This window comes from Syngnathus scovelli, chromosome 21 (genome assembly GCF_024217435.2).
Source record: "Syngnathus scovelli strain Florida chromosome 21, RoL_Ssco_1.2, whole genome shotgun sequence".
Taxonomy (NCBI): domain Eukaryota; kingdom Metazoa; phylum Chordata; class Actinopteri; order Syngnathiformes; family Syngnathidae; genus Syngnathus; species Syngnathus scovelli.
The window spans coordinates 6,274,473-6,295,315 of record NC_090867.1 but is presented as its reverse complement, the minus strand read 5'-3'; the positions used below and the strand labels follow the sequence as shown (position 1 = coordinate 6,295,315).

Below are 20,843 nucleotides of genomic sequence, written 5' to 3'. Positions count from 1 at the left end.
CCCCTGGTTCATCTGGCGTCCGTGATTAATGAGCCAAGGCGCTCTTTTTTTTCCCTCTCTCAAAGACACCCAAAGTCAATGAAGTCTGCAGGGACACGCTCTGGTTAGCTCGCGGTGAACTCCAAGTCAGGGAAAGGTCGCTGATTGGGAAACCGAGAAACTGCAACAGAAATAGTTCAACGATTGAAAAATCATCAGAGTTCTTGCTTTGGCTGATCGGGCACAGAACTTTCAACCATTTAAAATCAAAGGAGTTTAATGTTTCTTTAAACACTCCATTAAAATCAGTAGAGTTCTTGTTTCAGTGCCAAAAGATCCCACAAAGCGAAGACCTCCACCTCACCCTCCCATTTCCAAAAAGGTAAGACACACAATAACTCTCGTCTATGGAAGCTTTAATGTTGATGAATCAAACACTTTTGATTATGTTCAGAATTGAAATGTTTAGTATTTACAGTTCACCAGACGTAATTAGGATGATCGTTGCCGACCTGCTGTTGATTGTATGTACAGATTCGCAAGAGAATATCACCTTTGACCTGCTGATGGAAGCATTAATGTTTATTAGGTCCACAATCAGAAATACCGGTTGTCTCCAGTGACAAGATGTTGGACAACATAATGAGTCACAGCACAGGATGCACAAAGTCCAAACAAGTAGCGCACAGTTTACAGTAGAAAAGAAAAGGCGATTGAGCCATCTAGTGTTCAGAAGCAATATTGTCATTGAAAATATTCACAGTCCACATTCACACACAAAAATGTAGCTCTACTCTAGCTGCACCATCAGAAACACTGTCAATGGCTTTTTGTCACATTCTGTACATTTAAGGACCGTGCCAGTGTTTGTATTGATCATGATTACACCTTTCATGATTACGTTCCAGATACCTGCCTGCTTCATAGACCGCCATTTTAAAGGTAAGTGAGGCAAAGCCAAATGATTGTCTGTCATAAATCTCATGCAATGCAGTTAAGCAGCTCTTAAGCCTTGTTATTTCAAGTAAATACAAAAATGAAATATGTTAATCATGGCAATATGATACATTCTATATTGTAGATCGACCACAAATACTGCAATTATGCCAACCTTAATTACTCACTGGCCACAATTTTACGTTAGTGCTTTGGGCGAGAGGGAGGGTACTCCCATCAAGTTTCCTATTTAAAAGATAAAATGCATTCTCTGTAGGGTTTGAGTCTGGAGATTGACTTGAACTAGAAAATGGATGGTTGTTTGTCATTTATGGTGTTGAAAACACTGGCACGGTCCATATTGGAACTCACTCAGTCATCCGTTATGAGCCTGCTAAGAAGAGCCCTTTTTTTTGTTGACGTCGTTGCATGTTTACCAGCTGTACATGAATTAGCTGTTAGCGCCGATGCTAATTGTTCTTAATTGAGCACCCTGCCAGATAATTTACCGATAATTTAGGATGCGAAAGCACATGCTGATCGCCCGTCTTTGTTTGGCCTTGTTGGGAAGGAAGGCGTCCACCAATCAGTCACAATTTTTTCTGGTGTCCCGTGGCACAGCCAATGAGGTCTCGATCAAACCACCACCTGCGAGTGATGTGTGTGTTTTACATGTCCAATGTCGTTTGTTTCCTCCCCTCGGCGGCCATTTTGGGAATCAGCCTGGATGGCGGCGTCGATCCAGCTGCGGAAGCGGCTGACGCGCGTGTACAGTGCCGGAGTTGAGGGGTCCTCGCAGCCGTAGGCCCCCGCGACCACCCCCGTCAGCACCCATCGGCCGGCCTCGCCCTGACACAGCAGGCCGCCTCCGGAGTTGCCACGGCAGCTGTCACCGGTGACATGGAGCAGACTGGTGTCCGGGGGGCTGCCGGCGCACACGGTGCCGTGGCTGGAAAAGCTGTCGCCGTGACGCTTCTTGCATTGCCACGACGACATGACGGGAACCCACGATGCCAGGACAGAGTCTAGGACACAAAATGTTCGGTTTAAAAGTAAACTTCAACATTAGCTTTCAGTGTTAAGCTTCTAAACTACTGCTTGCTTTCAATGTTGGAATTTAACTGTGCAACCCACCCGGTGTGCTCCATCGTGTGGTCACCATGACAACACAGGCACCCGGCATGCTGCTGTGGTCGTCATCAGGCAGACACGCGGCATTGACGTGGGGGTCAAACGTGAAGCAGTGACCCTTCTGGGCACCGGGCAGCTTGAGCAAGGCCAGGTCGTGACCTCCACTCTGACCTTTGAACTTCTTGTGGACCACAATGCGCTCCGGGGTCAAGGTCCGCTCAGATGCCCCTACCCGTATAATGTACTTGGACGGCTCCGTTCCAAACCTGATGGAGGGTCATGTATGTTAGATGCTCATCACTGATATTTTTTGTTAATACTCTGGTGTTTACGTATGTGTGTGTTACCTGGCGAAACAGGTGGCGGACGTGAGCGCCCAGCACGAGCCAATCAGAGTGGCGCTGCAGAAAGGGCCGCCGTCTTGACTTTGAGACTGAAGCCACACAGACGCCTGCCAAGGCCATGATGTCCTGCAATAAGAGGTTAGCATGATATCAAAATATCTGTTGAAGTATATTATTTAATATATTTTCTATTTTTTTTTTCTTTCATCCAGGATTTTTTTTTTTTTACTTTTTCCAAATGTAGCTGAATAAGGAACATTTGTGAAACATGTAATGACCCAATGGATCCACCAGATAGAGCCATGGTTTAAAAACTGCAAACTCAAGTGGAATAACACCAACCTGAGCATGTTTCCGTCTCCCTCTTGGGTCTTGGTCTCACTGGCCTCCTCTTGAAGCTTCCTCACACCGCAGCTGTCTTCCAAGTGGCGGACTTGAGCCATCGGGTCGTGCACTGAAGCGGTGGAGGCGTCACACTTGACCCCCGCTGCTTGCCCCCGCCTACAACCCATGATGTTCAGGCCCAGCGAGGGACACTCGCCCAGGAACTCCTCCTTGCCGGTGCATCTCACTTGGTCCAGGTGGACCGGTCCTTTACCCTGGCCGAAGCCCCCAGCTGCCAGACCTCCGCCACTAGAGAAAAATCTGAAGTTAGCCTCCAATGTTAGCTGCTAATGCAACCCTACCATGAAAGACTAAGACTCAGAGGTTATGTTGGAAGCTAACATCAAAAGCTAAAGCTGAAACTAGCAGCTGCAGTGTTGCTTGTCACCTGTGGCCTAGCTGCCTGCACACTACGGCGGCATTTAGGTCATTCCACCCTGAGTCACAAATGGTCCCCCAGTCACCGTGAAGATAGACTTCCACCCGCCCCTCCTTCCTGCTGACACCCCCGGCAAGACGGAGCAGCGGACCTGACAACATTGGGAAAAATATCATGAGCTTCTATTGCAGTGGGGAAAGGAAGACTACAACTACAAGAGGGTTAGTAAATATTTTGTTAGAATTTTTTATTGCTAGTTTGCATCGATATGCCATATGGTCTTCCGCTCACCTGTAGATGGTGCGACGACGGGCACGTCGTTGGTCTCATCTTCGGGCTTCCCTCTGCAGCGCACGCCAACGTCCTCAGCGTGGGAGCAGTCGGTGTGACCCCAGATGCCGTGATTGCAGTCCAACAGGGACGTCTCTGAGCCGGTACAGTGGACGTCGTCCAGCAGGATGAGACCAGCGCCCTCACCGAACGCCCCGCCCGACACCACCTCAGCGTGACCCCTTCGAGGAGAGAGAAGGGATGGTGAACTCCTTGAAATATAGATAACTGTAGAAAAAAAATTGACCTGGCAAATAATTCACACTAATAGAGTAGCCAGCCAACCCTAATATTCACATATGTGTACAAATACCTGTATCCAAGTTGTCCACACACCACCTGGGCGTGCTGTTGGGTCCAGTGGTCGTCACACACCGTCCCCCAGTCGCCATTGTGGCGCACCTCTACGCGGCCCTCCCAGGGATCGTCGCCTCCCACCAGACGCACCACCCCATCTGAAATTGTTACAATCAAAAATTGATCATTTTTTAACCTACATTCCTGTACACTGTTTTTATCTATGGGCCATTGCTCTGAGGACAATGTAACCTGAGATTTTGTGTGTGCGTTGTTAAGCAGCCAGTCTATCACCAGAGCTGTTCTTTGCTTAGTAATGATTTATTGATGTGCAGAGGGTATAAATAGAAACTTTTAAAGCTGAGCGTATGCATTGTGCGTGGGTGTGTGTGCGTCATGCCTGTGTACGGGCTGCAGGAGACTCCGGCGTCCTCCATGTGGTCGCAGTTGTGCTGCTCCCAGTGTCCGTGTGGACACTCATCCAGGAACAGTTCGTTTCCCGTGCACTTGACGGCGTCCAGTAGGATGGGACCTGAACCCTGACCAAAGTGAGCCCATGACCACGCCTTGGCCACGCCACTAAAGCGCACACACATACACACCAAAAATTGTTGAGCCTTCACTGGGTAGGTTTTGAGTAGATTAGATACTTTTACCGATTTTTGGCATGGTTGTAATCCGATTGAGTGAATTGGCAGCACCCACCTGAAGCCCAGCTGTCGGCACACCACCTCCGCGTCTCTGTCATCCCATTGGTCGTCACAGACGGAGCCCCACCTCCCGCTGTGGAACACCTCCACGCGTCCTTCAAAGTCTTCCTCACCTCCAACCAGTCGTAGCGGAGGTCCGCTGCCTGCCAAAAGACATGGTGTACATCGTTATAGTTAAGGTTAGTATTTTGCGTGACCAAGCATCGAGACAAACTAGTTAGCTCATTGATGATGATGAAATTATTTGCCTGTGGGTAGGTGAGTGTGTGAGAGAATTTTGCTATCTGACCTTCAGGAGGGGCACACAAGACAGCCGCCTCGTTTCCATGGTTACAGTCCCCAGTGACGAACGTCCTGCTCCTGCAGGCGCTTACGCTGTTCTCGTCGCCGCGGCAACCCAGACGCTCAAAGTGGAAGAGGCCAGAACCCGAGGCCAACTGAGAGTGCGGCAATGTCGTGCCAATGTCGCTGCCCGGACCAAAAAAAAAAAAAAACGCCCCGGTGAGTCTGACATCCCTGATGCGGACGCGACAAGATGGAATCGTCCTACCTTAAGCCCACCTGCCTGCAGACCACGCTCGCATCCCGGTCGGTCCAGTGAGAGTCACACACCGCTCCCCACTGGCCGTTCAGATATACTTCAACACGACCACTGTTGGACGACGAGCCACCAACAAGCCTGGTGGCACCTAGCGGATGAGAATGATGGAAGGTATGTAAACATCAGACAATTACAACCTTCAATGAACCATTGTTGTTTGCTAACGTTTCATACCCTGGTGACAATCGCAGTAGGCCCATCCGATGGCACCCGAGTTCTGCCGGAAAAAGCACCACGGGTTGGACTCGCGGTCCGGGTTCCGGCAGTAGCTGTGATCGCCGAGACCACGGCCCGGGTACTGCACCACGTAGTCGGGGAACTCGGTCCACCTGAGGCACGGGGCACCCGAGTCCGTCTGGGACACGGTACCGTTGTAGTAACCCAATTCGGTGAAACCCTCAGAGCAGGACAGAGGGACTGGGGGGGATGACAACATGAAAATTGACATTTAATGGATTCTTCTCCAAGTAGACCACTATTGGCTATTAGTCTTCCTTTCATGCGACATTGCATTTCGGTGTTCTTTTTTTGTTTGTTCTGCAGCCAGACTGCATCGAAACTGTGATTAATGGCGTTTGTCTTATCGCACTCACACACACACACAGACACAAGTTAGCAGAAGGGGAAGCGAGTGAATCAGAGAGAAACAAGCAAAGAAAAGAACCAAAAGCGAAGATCAATAGACGGTACGCAAACAGGAGGAGACAATGAATCGTTCTCGGCTTGCTAAGTTAATGAGGATTGAATGAACAACTCCACAAAAGGGGAAGGCGTTGCGATTGTTTGGTATTGTCGTGCGCTTGTAATTTCAGCAGCAGTTTGTGTCCCGCTAGAATTCGACTGTTTGCGTATCACTCGACTATCTTGCACTTCATCATTAATTCATGTCAGGCTGCTCCACTAACAAAGTACGATGTGAGTGCAACTTTTAAATGGTTCTCGGACTCTTAAGTGTGATTTTTTTTTTTTAAATACATCCTAAAACACAATTACCAGACCTAAATCTTCCACCTCCCCCATCCTGCAAAACACACACATTCTCGCTCTCCATCATCGCCACGACAACAGCCCTCTCCTCATCGCCATGGGAACACTCAGCCTCCCTGCTCGTATAATCCATTTCCCCGCCACAAAGCACATTTGACACGCTCCACACTTGCTGTATTAAGGGGGAGTCTTTAGCTCAATGCGAGGGGGTGCATTTGATTTGGGTTGGGTGTTTATCCACCGCCCGAAACCACACACCACAATGTGTATTAATGGCTTCACTCGCAAATACCTGCAGGTGTACATTTAAACTGAGTGTGAACGCGTTTACGAGCTTCTCTCCCTACCCCCATCACAGACCACCACCCCCTTCGAGATACGGCTCACCCCCCCCCCCCCCCCCCCCTCCTCCAAGAGAAGAGAGAAATTAAAAAATGGTGGAAGGCTTCCAGCTGGAGGGGAAGGAGAAAGAAGAGCAGCCTCCTTGAGTCCAAACAATGCAAGAATAGGAAATGGCGGCAAGGTGAATTGAGGGGGAATGGAGAGCATCATCCGTGCGGTTACGTACCTGAGTTCTGGACCTCGTTTAAGTACGTGTCGTCAGCTACCACCTGAACACACACACACAATAAATTAGAGCAAAAATAGTCCAGTTTTTAATTTTCATCTTCATTTGATGTGTTTTTCATTATGATGTTCCGATTTGATAAACACGCATACCAGCACAGCTGTAATAGCATGAGAGCAGGAACTTGTGACCCGTGCTGGTGAGAACACGGATGGCAATATCGCCAATCATGTCAATCACACGCCTCCGCTACCAACCTAATGTGCTCTGATGCGCTTGCACCTGCTACCTCCGCACACAAACACACACATGCAAGCACCTGATTCAATTTAAGGTCCCAGAAGGGACGCAGAAAAAAAAAAATATATAAAAAAATATACGTATAATTTGATTTTGAATGGCTAATAGAAATATTGCATTCCTTCTCTGTATTTTAAAACATTATACATTTATACTCTAAATATGTATTTTAAAAACATTATACATTTTTATTGAATTCAACTTCGACCTAAAAAAAATTAACTAAATAAAAATCATATTCACAAGTAAGTCTATTGAAATGAAACAGGTTACCAAAGAGTCAAACTAATGTGTGTTTATTTGTAGAAACATCTTGAGCGGCTTGTTGTGTTGTTGTTGTCTTCATTAGCGACACCGTGGAAATCTACCCGGCTGCCGTCTTCTATTTGGTGAGTATCATTAATTTCCCGCACCATGTTCTCTGCTAATGATTACACACACACACACTTGTACAGCGCCAGCACCAAAGCGAAAATGAATATTATCTCCCGATTAATTGAGTCCTTGATCGTTTGCTAATGTCCTCTCAAGTCAATTCAAACATTTTGTAGCCCAGGGGTGAAAATCTGCAGCTTGACTTGTCTCATTCCCAACCTGTCGTGATTTCACACAGATGGGGTCGACCGGGGGAAGGAAGAAGGAGGAGGAAGAGATGGAGGATCTCCAACCAGGAGCGTTCAAAAGCATAAATGTAACCTTAATAGGACCATGTGGAGAATGACCACGGTGAGAAAATACTGTAGCATGGAAAAAATATTTGAATAGAAGAAAAAGACAGTTACCACGGCACCACACAGACGTGTGTGGCACATTTAAAGTCAATAGAAGCAACCATTTTTGTGCTCACACCCACAGCAGCGCAAACTGCACTTTGTTCGATATGCTAGTTTTGAATCAAAATCAATTTTACTGCCATTGTCAGTGAAAGTTGCAACCCCACTTAGGATTTTATTATCAATCCATGAGCTAGTTTTCCTCTTTTCCTTCCTCCCCTCTATTGGTTTGTCACAGAACACGCATCATCATGCTCCTTATCCTCAATCGACATACGTACTGGACGTGCACATATAATAAGAGGGCTCGATCGTACCTGAGCGTGCAGCGGGTAGGGCAGCCCCAGGCATGCGGCCCCAATCAGGAACAAAAACGGGCGGCTGCTCGGAGACATCTTTTCCCGCCTTGCGTGGCCGCCTCCGCGTCCGTGGCTGGCAGACAACAACACGCCAAGTGACGTGTGACGACGAGGACGTGAAGGATGCTGGTGGCGGTGGAGAGCTCTAGACCGAGCAGAGGGTGCGGCACCAGAAGGGGATGCAAGAGTGCACACGCACACACATCCAATCTGGATGGGAATAGTGTTGAGCTCTGCAGAAAGCACCCTCTCCCCCTTACATCGCTCTCTCCCTCCCCTTGTGTGTGAATGGGGGGGGGGGGGGGGTCGGACTACAGTCTATAAAAAATAAATTATCAACCTGAATATATTTGCATTCATTACACCAACGTGAGTAAGTTGAAAGGGGGTGAGCTTTAATGCTTTTCTGAATGGGTCACACTGATAGGAACTCATTCATGAATGGTATGTGGTGAAGCAAGAAATTTAATTCAATGGTCACAGAAATATGAATTTGTTGTCCATTTCCCATGTATTGTTGCATTTTCTAATATTTGTCTTTTTAGGTGATGCCTGTGCAGTCAAATGATCAACTTCTTCCTGCTGTTCCTTCCTTCAGGTGGCGAGTAGGTCAAAAACTCATCCATATTCAGAAGCCACATCTTTGTTGTTCCTTTTTCTTATCTCTCTTTCTGCATGCCGCGATGCCTTCGAGCTGTGAGCTTAACTCAACTCATCCGTTTCACACATTTTGCTTGTACCCACTCGCTGCAGGCTGGGAGATTAACTTTTTTGATTTTCTTTTTAAGTTTCATGGGGATTTTTTTTCCCCCCTGCTAATGCAAACAAGCGCATTGGCAAACCCAAATTGTTTCAACTTCCATGCTCTGATTATCTCGCCTGGGTGCCATTTAGAGTATTTTTTATGTTAGCAGTTATTATGCTAATATACAGCAAGATAACAGTTTGGGTAAAGTAATTACTAAGGCAGATCTTACTTACTATCGCTAATGTGGATTGCTAAAATGATAACATGCTAATGGCTTAAACTGCTAACATATACAGCAACAAGATAGCAACCCGTGTGTGTGTTTGTATTAGTCTCTTTCATGTTTTCAGGTCATACCCCACCCAAAAAAAAGAAGCTGGTTGCCACGACAACATGCCAGCCTCCCTTCAAAATGAGCCTGTACTGTATATCTACAAGAAAATCTATAAATGTGTCATAAATTAGTTTGTTGCACACACACACACACACTGTGTTGACGCTCGAGGCCTTTTTATCGCCAATCCAGTTACACGCTCCTTGTCCCGTGATGCTTGTTGCCACGGCAACCGGCATGGGCGACGCAGCAAATTCTGCCGTAACCGTCAATGTCGGTGAGAGGAACAATGTGAGTGTGAGAGGTACACATTGTGACACACACTCACAAGATGTGCTACCCCTCGCTGTGCGCTGTGATGTTTCAATTTTCTTCCCTGGTGTTTATCGGACTTCCTCTCCCTTGAAGATACATCAGATAGCATTCTCTCTCTGTCTCACACACACACATACACACACAAATGTATCAAATAAAGAGTGCCTGTCGGTGACTTTGTCGTTTTGCTTTCAAAAGAGTGGAATCAAGAGGGCGTTTGCAGATCAGTAATGTGCTTTCTCTCATGTGTCTCAAAGCACAGATGGAGGAGGACAGAAGATGGGTGGAGGACTGACAAATGGGTGCTGGCGTCCAAAGCGGCATGTTGTTTATTATTTTCACATTCAAAGCATGATTAAGGTTTGAACACGGTTTTTAATGAATTATAAACACACAAGGTCACTGATGGCGTAGTGGTCCATTGGCCTGACTTTTGTGCAGGCAGAGTGGCTTCGGTTCCAGCACAGTGACAGGGTGAGTGTGAATGGATTGTCGCTCTCTATATGTGCCATGTGATTGACTGATGACCACTCTGGGGTGTCGTCTGCCTTTCGCCTGAAGTCAGCTGGGGCAGGCTCCAACTACAAGGTGTAGAAAAAAATGAAATGTGGATTGAACCGAATTTTTAGACAGTTCTCCCCCTTTCGTATAAAATAATGATTAATGTCTCACCATAGATTTAATTTACTGCATTTTGAAGTATGTATGTCCAGCTTGATTTGCTGCTTCAGCATCTATTCCTTTGTCATTGTAGCAGCGCCCTCCTGTGGACAAAATGACTTAGTGCACAGTTAATGATGCACCTACATGACTGCAGTTGCCGGCGACCTGAACGTTAAGTTTATCTATGGGCACTGCAATACCGGAAAATAACGCCAAACCTTCAGCGTAAAATCAAATGCTAATAGTATGAATAAACTTTTTATTTAAAAAACTCATGATATACGTCAATAAAAACGTAAGTATTGTAATAATACTGTTGTGGATACTAAGTCGGGCCCACAAGTTTTGCTTTTAAACATAGTTGAAGTGATTTACCATGCCTGTTTAAGCGGTTTGTATTCTAAACTTTTATTTTGAAGTCGCTTAACAAGACGTGCTAGCACTTGACACATAAGACATTGTATTTATCGTTATCTGGTGATGTTCGGCCAACCGTGCACCGGCTGCAGCGAGCCAGAATAGCGAGTCGCCACCTTAAAATCATCATCATTAAAAAAAAGAAGTCCCGCTTTCGCCATGCTAAATCGGAGAAGTAATTGACACGAAACGAACTCTATTTATTTATTTATTTTTTGGTAATCGTAGCCGTCCGCCGAGATGTTAACGGACATGAGCGTGGAAGAGGAGTTCGAGCTGAAGGAGGAAGAACCCTGGTACGACAAGCATGACCTCGAACACGGTAACCTTTTGCAACCTTTATTTAATTAACTCACTTAATCACGCCTGCACAAATGGATCTCATTTAATTTGTCACCTTTTTAACTGAATGCTTTTATTATGCAATGTGGATTCTTTTGCTTGAGCATGGTTTTATCTGAAAAGATCTACGAGAGGAGAAATGACACATCAACCATGCTTTTTTTTGTTTATTAGTTATTTGACTATAATTTAATTTGAGGAACGCTCAGTTTTGTGCCAATGGGCCTAATTAGGTCCCGCACATTAGTACTAGTGGGTCAGTGGATCACGTTTGTGTTTGTGTTGATGTCCAAACATTAGGTGTCCATATTGTTCGTGATCAAATTGTAACAGTGTCCACATCCACGTTTTGTTTTTGTTTAAGTGTGGCATAGCGTCTCAATCTGATATCGAGCCATCCCCCTGGGCCCAATCGCTTGTCTGTATCTAAGCGTGTTTTTCCTCCCATAGACCTCCAGCTGGCCGCAGAGCTGGGCAAGTCGCTACTGGAAAGGAACCACGAGCTGGAGCAGGGACTCCAGCAGATGTACTCCACCAATCAGGAGCAAGTGCAAGAGATCGAGGTAAGACCCCCTAGAGAGACCCTGATTATGTTGCGTCGACAACAAGAGCAGATGATCCACACCCGCCTCCCTGTTTAAAGGCGGAAGTGAATATTTAGCGGCATGTTTGGACTGGTGTGGATTACTTTAATGTCCTTAAATCGGCTTTGTCTGAGTGAAGAGGCCTTCTCCACGCTGACATGTTGAAGTAATCCACGTCCTAACAGTTGACGTCAAAGCGCACACAGTGTTGGTGCTTCTTGAGCTTGTCTTGTTGGCTGAGTGAAGGCAATGTCCCTAATTGCTATCTGATAAGATAAAAGTTTATCCGTCCTCTGTACTGCTAATGCTCACTCGACGCGTTTTGTCGATAATCTTAAGCGCTTAAATATTTTTATGTACCTAATGACCTGGAACCTTATATTGTCTTTGTTTGTTTTTTTATTTCAATCTGTGTGTGGCTTTCCTCCCCCCCCCCCCCCCCCCCCCCCCATTACTATATTTATTTATTTATTTATTTATTTATTTTTGCTCAAGTTGCGTTTTTGCTAAATCCTGCATCCAAAACTAGACGCACAGTAGTTTTGTGTCTTTTTATGCCCATGGCAATTTATTTTTTCTGGTTTTGTTGTTGCCGTGCAGTACCTGGCAAAGCAGGTGGAGCTCCTGCGGCAGGTGAACGACCAGCACGCCAAAGTGTACGAGCAGCTGGACGTGGCGTCTCGCGAGCTGGAGCATAGCAACCGCAAGCTAACTCAGGACAACCGCAGTGCCCAGCAAAAGATCCGCGGGTTCGAGCACAATGCCATCTTTTGTTGGATTTGAACACATGAAAGGAGCGCTCAAATCAGATTTATAATTTCAAACGATTGACGAGAAAGTGTCTTTTGTCAACACAGGCTGATGGAAACGGTAGAAGCGCTGCAGACACGCGTGGACGAGCTGCAGCGTCAGGTTGACGACATGAAACTGGGACCCTCGCAGCTGGCCCAGGGGGGCCGGCGGAGGTGGCCCGGCGCCCAGAGTCTGGAGGAACTGCAAAAACTCAGGTTTGATCATGCTCGCCTGTGACTGACCTGTTGGAAGTCCGCTGTGTCGGCGTGTCTGGCTAATTCTTTGTGAGAGTAATCAGGGGCTAAAAGAAGCCAGGTCACACTGAAAGACACTGACTATGGAAAAGTGGATGTTTGTTTGTTTGTTTTCTAAAATACATAGAAAACAAACTTGGTTTCGCATAATTTGGAAATTTCAAATGGGTGCGAGACACATTGGAATAACACTGGAAAAAAGCGACGTGAATGCTTTGCGGTTGCACTCTCAATGTTACGTCAGCGGCTTATCGCCTCCTGCTTGTCAGGACATGGGAGATAAAACTTAAATACGATGGCTGTTATGTTGTATAATATGGAAAATGGTGTTACCTCAAGAGTGCAAAGTGCTTGCTTCATCATCTCCTGTCATGTCTGTGCATTTAGTAATGCTCTGTGCTTTGCTCTTCGACAATGATGCAGGCAGTGTGACGGTGATCCGGAAGAACCTCGTCTTGGTGTTGAGGGGCACGACGGTGTGCAGCGGTGGCACGAAGAGCAGCAGGCATCGCTGCGCCGCTCGCTGCGCAGCCTCCAGGCCCAGTACGCACGAGAACGTGCCCGGCGGGAGGAGGCGGAGCGCGAGGCTGGGCTACTGAGCCGGGAGAGGGCCGTACTCGAGCGGCAGCTGGCTGGCATGGAGACGTGCAGGGTACGGCAGGGTCACGCTTAAATTTTATGCATGGATGGATATGGATATGTATGCCTTTCTCACTCGGTTTGTGCGCGCAGATGCGAGTGTCTGAGTTGGAGCGAGAGGCCGAGGAACTTCGCCACCTCTGGAAGTCTGAATCCTTCTCCCGGCTGAACGTGGCATACGCTCTCCCAGAGGAGGAGGAGGCGGAAGAGGAGCGTGACGGGGAAGCCAGTGGGCCGTTCCTCCGAAGCCAGCGACCCCTCAAGCGATGGGCAAGCGAGCGTCTCCTCAAGACCAAACACAGCGCCGACCCCGCAGGTGAGCACGAGTGCTGGTGCGCCCAGAGGGCCGGGAAAGCGGAACGTGGCGGTATCTCGCTGCTCAACGAGGTGGACGCGCAGTACAGCGCCTTGCAGGTCAAATATGAGAAGCTGCTTAGGCGCTTTGGATTACAGCAACATCAAGAAGAAGAAGAGCACGAGCAGATAAGTCACAAGACTGTCCAGACAGTGGACTACAACGGCAGCTTTCACCAGCCTGAGTACAAGGAACTATTCCGAGAGATTTTTGCTCGCATCCAGAAGACCAAACAGGACCTGGAGAAAAGGGCCAGGCCACCTTGCACCTGATGCAATATGCTTAAGCACATGCTAGGGAAAGGGGGCAGGTAGGTGGGGTGCAGTCGAGTGAAGTCTTCTAGTCTTCAGCACATTGGACACGCTATGAATTCCAATGGAAACCTTTATTTATTGCCGTTTCATTTGGCTCAGGGGATCTGGCCTAAATGTAGACTGCTATGTTATTCCTGCTATTTTTTCTGTTGTTCCACAACATACAGTTAAGCACCGTGTCTTTGTCAATGACTCCATGGTTGCCTTTCTCCAGGCTCCTTTTTTTGACATATGCAAAGTAACAGTTGCTCCATGGAGTGAGCAACTTAAGTTAGAAACTGCTTTTTTAGATGAGCTGTTTACACCGAGTTTGTTATTGGAACCAGTGCATGTCGGTAAAGAATTTTTTTTTTTTTTTTTTTTTTACATTGCTTAGTGTGTCATGATATCTAATTGAGCATATTTACTGAATCAGTGTCGCATTAAAAAATTAAAAATTAAATTAAAAAATGACCAATTAATTACCTTTAACCACTGCAGTACCCTTTTCAAGATAGGTGTGGTTCATGACTTGACCAAGTATATCATGAATTACACAGGCTGCGTCTCTTTTGGTCATTGAATATTCTGTTTGGATGCAGACTTTAAACATTGAAAAATGACTGGTTATTAGTTATGTTATAAGCACCAAAATATAAATATAACTTAATTTTCTTGTTTGTTTGTAAAGGAGGAAAACTCAATCCACAGATTCATTTTTACTTTAATCCTTAAACAAAAATGGAAAAATGGCTCTATTTGTTTGGAATTCCCGAAAATTGTCACCGCCTGCATTTTACATACTGACCAGGAGATGGCGACAGCGCGGCGTCTGAAGACAGTGTATTGTTCTGTAAGAATACGATATGATGCCGTAATTTATGGCACGGGATGTACTTTTATTGTGTGCCCTGAAAGCAAACATTTCCAGGGTAAACCAAAGCAGTCATCATAAAAGGCCGCCGGGTGGCGCCAGTGTGCAAAATGCGGTTCACTCAGCAGGTGGAGAAGGTTGCCTTAGATTAGGGAAGTGACGTCAGGCACTCAGGTGAATTGAAGACCGGTGTGCACAAGGGGAGTTGTCAAATACGGGTGAAGCAAGATGGCGAGCGACCGCGTGGCATTCTCTCAGGTAAGCGGGCACGCGAGCAAATGTTTGTCGTCCGTTGCCGTTTTTCACGACGTCTTTTTGCTTGTTGCAGGATTTTCGCCCTTGGAGGACGCAGGAGCGTTTGAGGTTTGAGCATAGCACGTCACAATTCACTTTCTTTTGCTTCATTCAGCACGGTGCTTGGGTTCTTTTGCCGCTAGTATTTATTAATTTTTTAATTTTTTTCCTCATGCTAGCCAGCGCGTTTGCATTCTTGCATTTTAAGTACTATAAAAGTTTTGTTTGAATGTTTTACAAATTATCTTATGAAGTTAACTGTGCATGCAAAACGTTTTTTCACTCCCTTATATGAAAAAGGCCTATTGCATTTGAGTGTTCCATTTTGCCAATTCATGTGTTTTTTGTCAAATCCTTGACGTTCCAAAGCCCTTCCGCCCCAAATAAAGCCATAAGTAAATGCATAAATACATAAACCATTAAATACATAAATGAATCAATGCATAGATAAATAAATACATGAAAACACCAATAAATATATACCCAAAATAGATGGCCAATACAAACTTTTGCGAGCACTCCGGTGTCCGGTCGGAAGGGATGCATCATTTTTCGGACCCCTAAACTCAACTCGTGGACGGCAAACTTGGATCATCTGTCTAATGTGAGGTAAATTGAGCGCAGATCAAAAGTATGTCCCTCCTTATTCCCCTCCTTATTCTGTATGTCATGGCCCCTCTAGTTAGTATCTGTAATTAATTAACTAAGTTTAAAAGAACATGTCGGATTTAAAATGGCATTACTAATTATTTCAGTTGATTTTATTATACAGATGAAAATACGCCCCTCCTAATTCTGTATGTAATGGTAGTAATGGTCAAGTATCTATAATTGAATAAATATTAATGTGCTGAGTTAAAAATGTTATTTCATATGATTTCTGTTTATTTTATTGTTTTTGTAGACTGGAAAATGAACATGCAGTTCTTCTACCCAAAGTCAGCAGCAATGGCCCTCTAAACCAGGGCTGCTGGTGTGGGCACTGATGGGCAAGGTCACAGTGATAATGGGAACGGTGATGAGAAACGGGCTCTGTAACAGGTGAAAATAAGTTTGTGTCGACATTTAGAAACCTAATACGTGTACAAATGATGTTCCCAGCACAGGCTTAATGGCGCACGCGTGTTTTGCAGGCTGGAAGAGGAGCCAAAGGGGATGTGGATAAAGGACTAGTTTTGAAGGCTGGAAGAGGAGCCAAAGGGGATGTGGAAACGGAACACTTTTGCAGACTGGCATAGGAGCCAAAGGGGATCTGGAAAGGGAACAGTTCTACTCAAAGTCAAGAATCAAGCAGGATGCCAGTGTGGAAATGTCATGTGTGACCAGGAGGGGGCAGTGTTTGGCTGTGGTTGCCTTTGGTTATGGGTGCACGCCGGAAAGGTTGCCTTGAAATGAGGGCAGGTGTTTGGGGGTCTGATGGTTGGACTTGCTTAGGAGGTGGTCTGTAGTTGTGGTTGAGGTTGTGGCTTGTCTGGATCCAGAGCAGCTTTGTCTTGGGCGAGGATAGCGGTTGAAAGCCGGCCGGCGCATTGGAGGCTTTGGGGGAGGACTTCAATTTTTGCACATGCAAAGCCCTGTGATTTTGGGCAATACAAATGAGCTCGACTTGACTCGGTCCATCACAGCGATCCACACAACCAAATCCTTGTCGTGTTTCACCTCTTTTATGTTTCAGGTTTTGTGCAGGAACCAGCTTGGGTACGACAAGCAGAAGCCCAATCTTGCTATAAGAGCAGCGTTGTCTCGTGCTAGGATTGCCATTGATGGCGCATTGTAACCTTTGGGGGAGGACGGTGTCACGTTGATGGACACAAACAAAACTTTGATGTGGAGCCGAATGTCTAATTTCGCAATATGACTTGTTGATCATTGTAACATTTTGTCTTTTCTAACCTACCACTGTCGTATTTGCGTTCTTTGTTCTCCCTACAGTGTAGGGTGACGTTGGAGCGAGCCGGTTAACAAGCTGCTGGAAACTGAGAATTTTGACGTGGAGCCGAATGTCCAATTTTGCAATATGACTAACTGTAACATTGTCTTTTTCCTAATCTACTACCACTGCCGTACTTGCGTTCGTTGTTCTCCCCTCAGTGTAGGGCGGCGTTGGAGGGAGCCGGTCCACGAGGTGGTGGAAACACAAACAAAAGTTTGATGTGAAGGATGTCCAATTTTGCAATCTGACTTGTAACATTTTGTCGTTTTCTAACCTACCACTGTCGTACTTGCGTTCTTGTTCTCCCCTCGGTGTAGGGCGGTGTTGGAGCGAGCTGGTCTGAATGTCCAATTTTGCAATGTAATTTGTAACATTGTCATTTTCTAACCTACCACTGTTCTTGCTTTCTTTGGTCTCCCCTCAGTGTAGGGCAGCGTTGGAGCGAGCTGGTCCGAATGTCCAATTTTGCAATGTAATTTGTAACATTGTCATTTTCTAACCTACCACTGTTCTTGTGTTCTCTGGTCTCCCCTCAGTGTAGGGCAGTGTTGGAGCGAGCTGGTCCCGAATGTCCAATTTTGCAATGTTATTTGTAACAGTTGTCTTTTTCTAACCTGTCATACTCGCGTTCTTTGTTCTCCCCTCAGTGTGGGGCAGCGTTGGAGCGAGCTGGTCCCGAATGTCCAATTTTGCAATGTAATTTGTAACATTGTCATTTTCTAACCTACCACTGTGGTACTTGCGTTCTTGTTCGCCCCTCGGTGTAGGGCGGCGTTGGAGCGAGCTGGTCCAAATGTCCAATTTTGCAATGCAATTTGTAACATTTTGTCGTTTTCTAACCTACCACTGTTCTTGCGTTCTTTGTTCTCCCCTCAGTGTAGGGCAGCGTTGGAGCAAGCTGGTCCCGATTGTCCAATTTTGCAATGTAATTTGTAACATTGTCATTTTCTAACTCACCACTGTTCTTGCGTTCTTTGGTCTCCCCTCAGTGTAGGGCAGTGTTGGAGCGAGCTGGTCCCGAATGTCCAATTTTGCAATGTTATTTGTAACAGTTGTCTTTTTCTAACCTGTCATACTCGCGTTCTTTGTTCTCTCCTCAGTGTAGGGCAGCGTTGGAGCGAGCTGGTCCCGAATGTCCAATTTTGCAATGTTATTTGTAACATTTTTGTCTTTTTCTAACCTACTACCACTGTCATACTCGCGTTCTTTGTTCTCCCCTCAGTGTAGGGCAGCGTTGGAGCGAGCTGGTCCCGAATGTCCAATTTTGCAATGTCATTTGTAACATTTTGTTTTTCTAACCTACCACTGTGGTACTTGGTTCTTTGTTCTCCCCTCAGTGTAGGACTGCGTGGGAGCGAGCTGTTCAGTGAGGAACCACCGGTCGAGAGTGCTCAAGACATAATGACGCAAGCAGCGCACAACTCATTGCATGTTCTGCCTTTTGCAGACTGGACGCAAAAGGGGGGACGAACGGCCGGCTACGGTAACCAAGAGTAGCTAGCCGCTGTGATCTAGTAAGCAAGTGACCGCCAACATTGGGTGCGCTTTGAGTTTGACATTGACTGTCTGCAGATGGCGACCGGGGCACGACACAATCTGATCCGAGGTGGACCGCTTTCCCGGCTGGTCGGGTGGCATCACTCTGCAGCCAGGTTCTGAGGGAGACCCGCTTCCCTGGAGACGTCGACCTGCGCAGCGTCAATGCGTGAAATGGAGTTTTTCTTTTTCAATTCACACCAGTGGTGTCCGAATGTTTGAGGGCCTCGTACTGAAACAAATTCAAAATTCTTGGACAAATTCATTAAAGATTCTAATCAATCATGAGATTTTGCTATTAAGTGTTAAAATGTTGTGCCACTGCTACAAAACGGTGTTAATTTTGAAAGTCAATCATGAGGTGTCTTGGTAAATCTAACACCGCAAAAATGAGGCTAAACTTATGTGTTGAGTGAAATTTTGAATAGAAGATTTGACTTGTAAACAGCGTAACTTAATATTCTGACGCCCTTGAGCAGTCGAATTTTGGCGCTCCCCTCGTGGCCCGTGTCCAATGGCCTTTTGTCACAGAGCCCCCATGCCGCAGTTCGGACACCAATGGTGAAGTGTGTGTGTGTGTGTGTGTGTAGGGCTGCACGTGTATTGGAAAACTGCCACATGGTGGTGTACGTTAACGGCATGCACTTTAAGAAGCGAAAGATTTTCTTTGTCATGTGGCCTAATGAAATAAGCTCTGTGTTGCCAAATTATTTTAGAAGAGAAGTCACTGATCCAAGTTAACATCTAACTGATCTCATTCAGTTCAAAAAATTCATTTCCATCCCAAGTTTTTGCATAACTTTGCACAATGCAATAGTCTGGCCCAATCCTGCCATATCACTCATTTTCCAATATGTTGTGCAGCCTTGATTGAGTGCAAACGCGCAGCGACGGCGCAAGCGAGACTTTGGTGCTTGTGTCTTGCAAGGTGGAAGAGAAGCTGCACAAAACAGCCAGCGGACGGAGGTCACTTGACCTGGGATTGGGGAGCAAAGGAAGAAATCACCCCAAGAAAAGCAGTTGCCATGTGATGAAGAGGAAGGAGCCTGATTCATGACTGGCCAAGACTGGCCAGAGGTGACGTGGCAATCAAATGTACAAGGAGAGTGTACACACCTTTTTTTTTTTTTATCGCATTTCCTTATTTGTCTGTCGCAGGGCTCGCTCGCGTGGCGTCGGAGGGACGGGAGCAGTTCCTCAAATGAAGATGAGTACCATCTGCCGGTCACGGAGTACATCGACAGAAGTGAACCGCATGCAACTGAGTGCTGTCTTTCTTTTTGCAGTTGTGCGACGCAGAGGAAGAGTCCAACGAACCTTCAGCAGACCTTCGCCCGTGACGAGCGGCCTACATGAGGCGGGTGCAGATGCGGCGAGGGCGAAGCAGCCAGCGTTTAGGGAGAGTATGACTTTGGTTTTCCCCCTTCCGCACTTGCTTTCCTTCCCTCCCTCCACTTTTTCACTGGGTGTGCACACTGTCTGCATGATGCCTCTCTTTCTTCTCAGTGCTGTCATTGTGCAATAATGTTTGAAAGTGTTTTTTTTTTTTTTTTTTAAATACATGGAGTGAACTGTAAAGTTTATATTGTAACTGTGTGTGTCTCTGTACCTGTATTAAATTGTGAACTGAATTCAAGTGGTCCATTATCAACATTGGCATGTAAAGTATTGTGCATATTTTGAGTTAAATGACAACATGCAAACTGTAATACTTTGAAACATTCTCTATAAGGCAATTGAAAAATTAGTCTCAAACAAATGAGTCCAAATAAGTAATATGAAACATGCAGTGTCAGGCATTTCTTGTCACAGTGGAAAGAAATGCTGTATGCTTTCAAAATTGTTGACAAAAGTAGCCTGACATCCATAAACGCAAATGACAGACTGCGTTGCGACCAATGAAATTAATCTTTGGCAAACCCTTTTGAAAAACTGCCATAAAATGGCCACTGAATTCAGACTCTTGCTCAATGTAGGTGCATTTCTTTTTGTACGAGAAAAGCCTTTATTTTCAAGTCTGAACCTTTATTTTTGCGGTTGAATCGTCGTGGGTGATTTTGTGAATAAAGTCGACTTTGGTGTCTTGTTCCTGTGGATGGCCTTTGTAAATAAAGCCAACTTTGTGTCAGTCATTCATGATGCAATTGATTCTGCATCTCTTGAGACTTAAACTTATTACACGTTTTGTTGCAGGTGTTGTCTTCATTTGCAGTCTGACTACGAAGGCCTGTTGCTATACAGTGGAGATGGAACCTAAAGTGAAATTTTAAACATTACATGCAACTTCTGGGATGTTGGCCTTCAATACAAAGCACTCGTTGCATGTTGCTTAACAACACTGCCAACCTTGGTACCAGTACTGCATAATACCGTCCAGTTCAACGTTAAGCCT

The 20,843-nt window shown here is 46.0% G+C and overlaps 2 protein-coding genes across 8 annotated transcripts; one reads left to right on the top strand and one right to left on the bottom strand.

Moving 5' to 3' along the window:
* Window positions 1-546: 546 nt before the first annotated feature.
* On the bottom strand, window positions 547-8,328 carry si:ch73-127m5.1 (neurotrypsin). Its single transcript, XM_049758778.2, has 14 exons — window positions 8,037-8,328; window positions 6,647-6,689; window positions 5,266-5,508; window positions 5,041-5,179; window positions 4,780-4,958; window positions 4,486-4,633; window positions 4,181-4,359; window positions 3,797-3,938; window positions 3,445-3,665; window positions 3,163-3,304; window positions 2,733-3,023; window positions 2,394-2,516; window positions 2,050-2,312; window positions 547-1,940 (listed from the first exon to the last, which is right to left on the bottom strand). The coding sequence occupies exons 1-14, from the start codon at window positions 8,112-8,114 to the stop codon at window positions 1,552-1,554; spliced, it is 2,580 nt and encodes an 859-aa protein (XP_049614735.1). The 5' UTR covers window positions 8,115-8,328; the 3' UTR covers window positions 547-1,551.
* A 316-nt stretch (window positions 8,329-8,644) lies between these two features.
* On the top strand, window positions 8,645-20,583 carry LOC125991169 (cerebellar degeneration-related protein 2). Of its 7 annotated transcripts, XM_068649365.1 has the most exons (14): window positions 8,645-8,683; window positions 9,738-9,949; window positions 10,784-10,877; window positions 11,348-11,460; window positions 12,082-12,230; window positions 12,339-12,488; window positions 12,951-13,179; window positions 13,260-14,946; window positions 15,017-15,051; window positions 15,475-15,591; window positions 15,887-16,023; window positions 16,116-18,429; window positions 18,488-19,528; window positions 19,610-20,583. In XM_068649365.1, the coding sequence occupies exons 3-8, from the start codon at window positions 10,796-10,798 to the stop codon at window positions 13,791-13,793; spliced, it is 1,257 nt and encodes a 418-aa protein (XP_068505466.1). In that variant the 5' UTR covers window positions 8,645-8,683; window positions 9,738-9,949; window positions 10,784-10,795; the 3' UTR covers window positions 13,794-14,946; window positions 15,017-15,051; window positions 15,475-15,591; window positions 15,887-16,023; window positions 16,116-18,429; window positions 18,488-19,528; window positions 19,610-20,583. The 7 variants fall into 7 exon arrangements, with proteins under 7 accessions (XP_068505466.1, XP_068505467.1, XP_068505465.1 ...); XM_068649366.1 differs by lacking the exon at window positions 15,475-15,591 and having other exon boundaries at window positions 16,116-18,398; XM_068649364.1 differs by lacking the exon at window positions 15,475-15,591.
* The last annotated feature ends 260 nt before the right edge of the window (window positions 20,584-20,843 follow it).

Bases quoted from the DNA above. Each gene is read 5' to 3' on its own strand.
- si:ch73-127m5.1 (XM_049758778.2), bottom strand. From the start codon at position 8,114: ATGTCTCCGAGCAGCCGCCCGTTTTTGTTCCTGATTGGGGCCGCATGC. The intron at 4,959-5,040 runs GTAGGACGATTC...TGGTCCGGGCAG, and splicing joins TGCAGGCAGGTGGGCTTAAG to CGACATTGGCACGACATTGC. The intron at 2,517-2,732 runs GTTGGTGTTATT...CTCTTATTGCAG, and splicing joins GGAGACGGAAACATGCTCAG to GACATCATGGCCTTGGCAGG.
- LOC125991169 (XM_068649368.1), top strand. From the start codon at position 10,796: ATGTTAACGGACATGAGCGTGGAAGAGGAGTTCGAGCTGAAGGAGGAA. The intron at 11,461-12,081 runs GTAAGACCCCCT...GTTGCCGTGCAG, and splicing joins AGCAAGTGCAAGAGATCGAG to TACCTGGCAAAGCAGGTGGA. The intron at 12,231-12,338 runs GTTCGAGCACAA...TTGTCAACACAG, and splicing joins GCCCAGCAAAAGATCCGCGG to GCTGATGGAAACGGTAGAAG.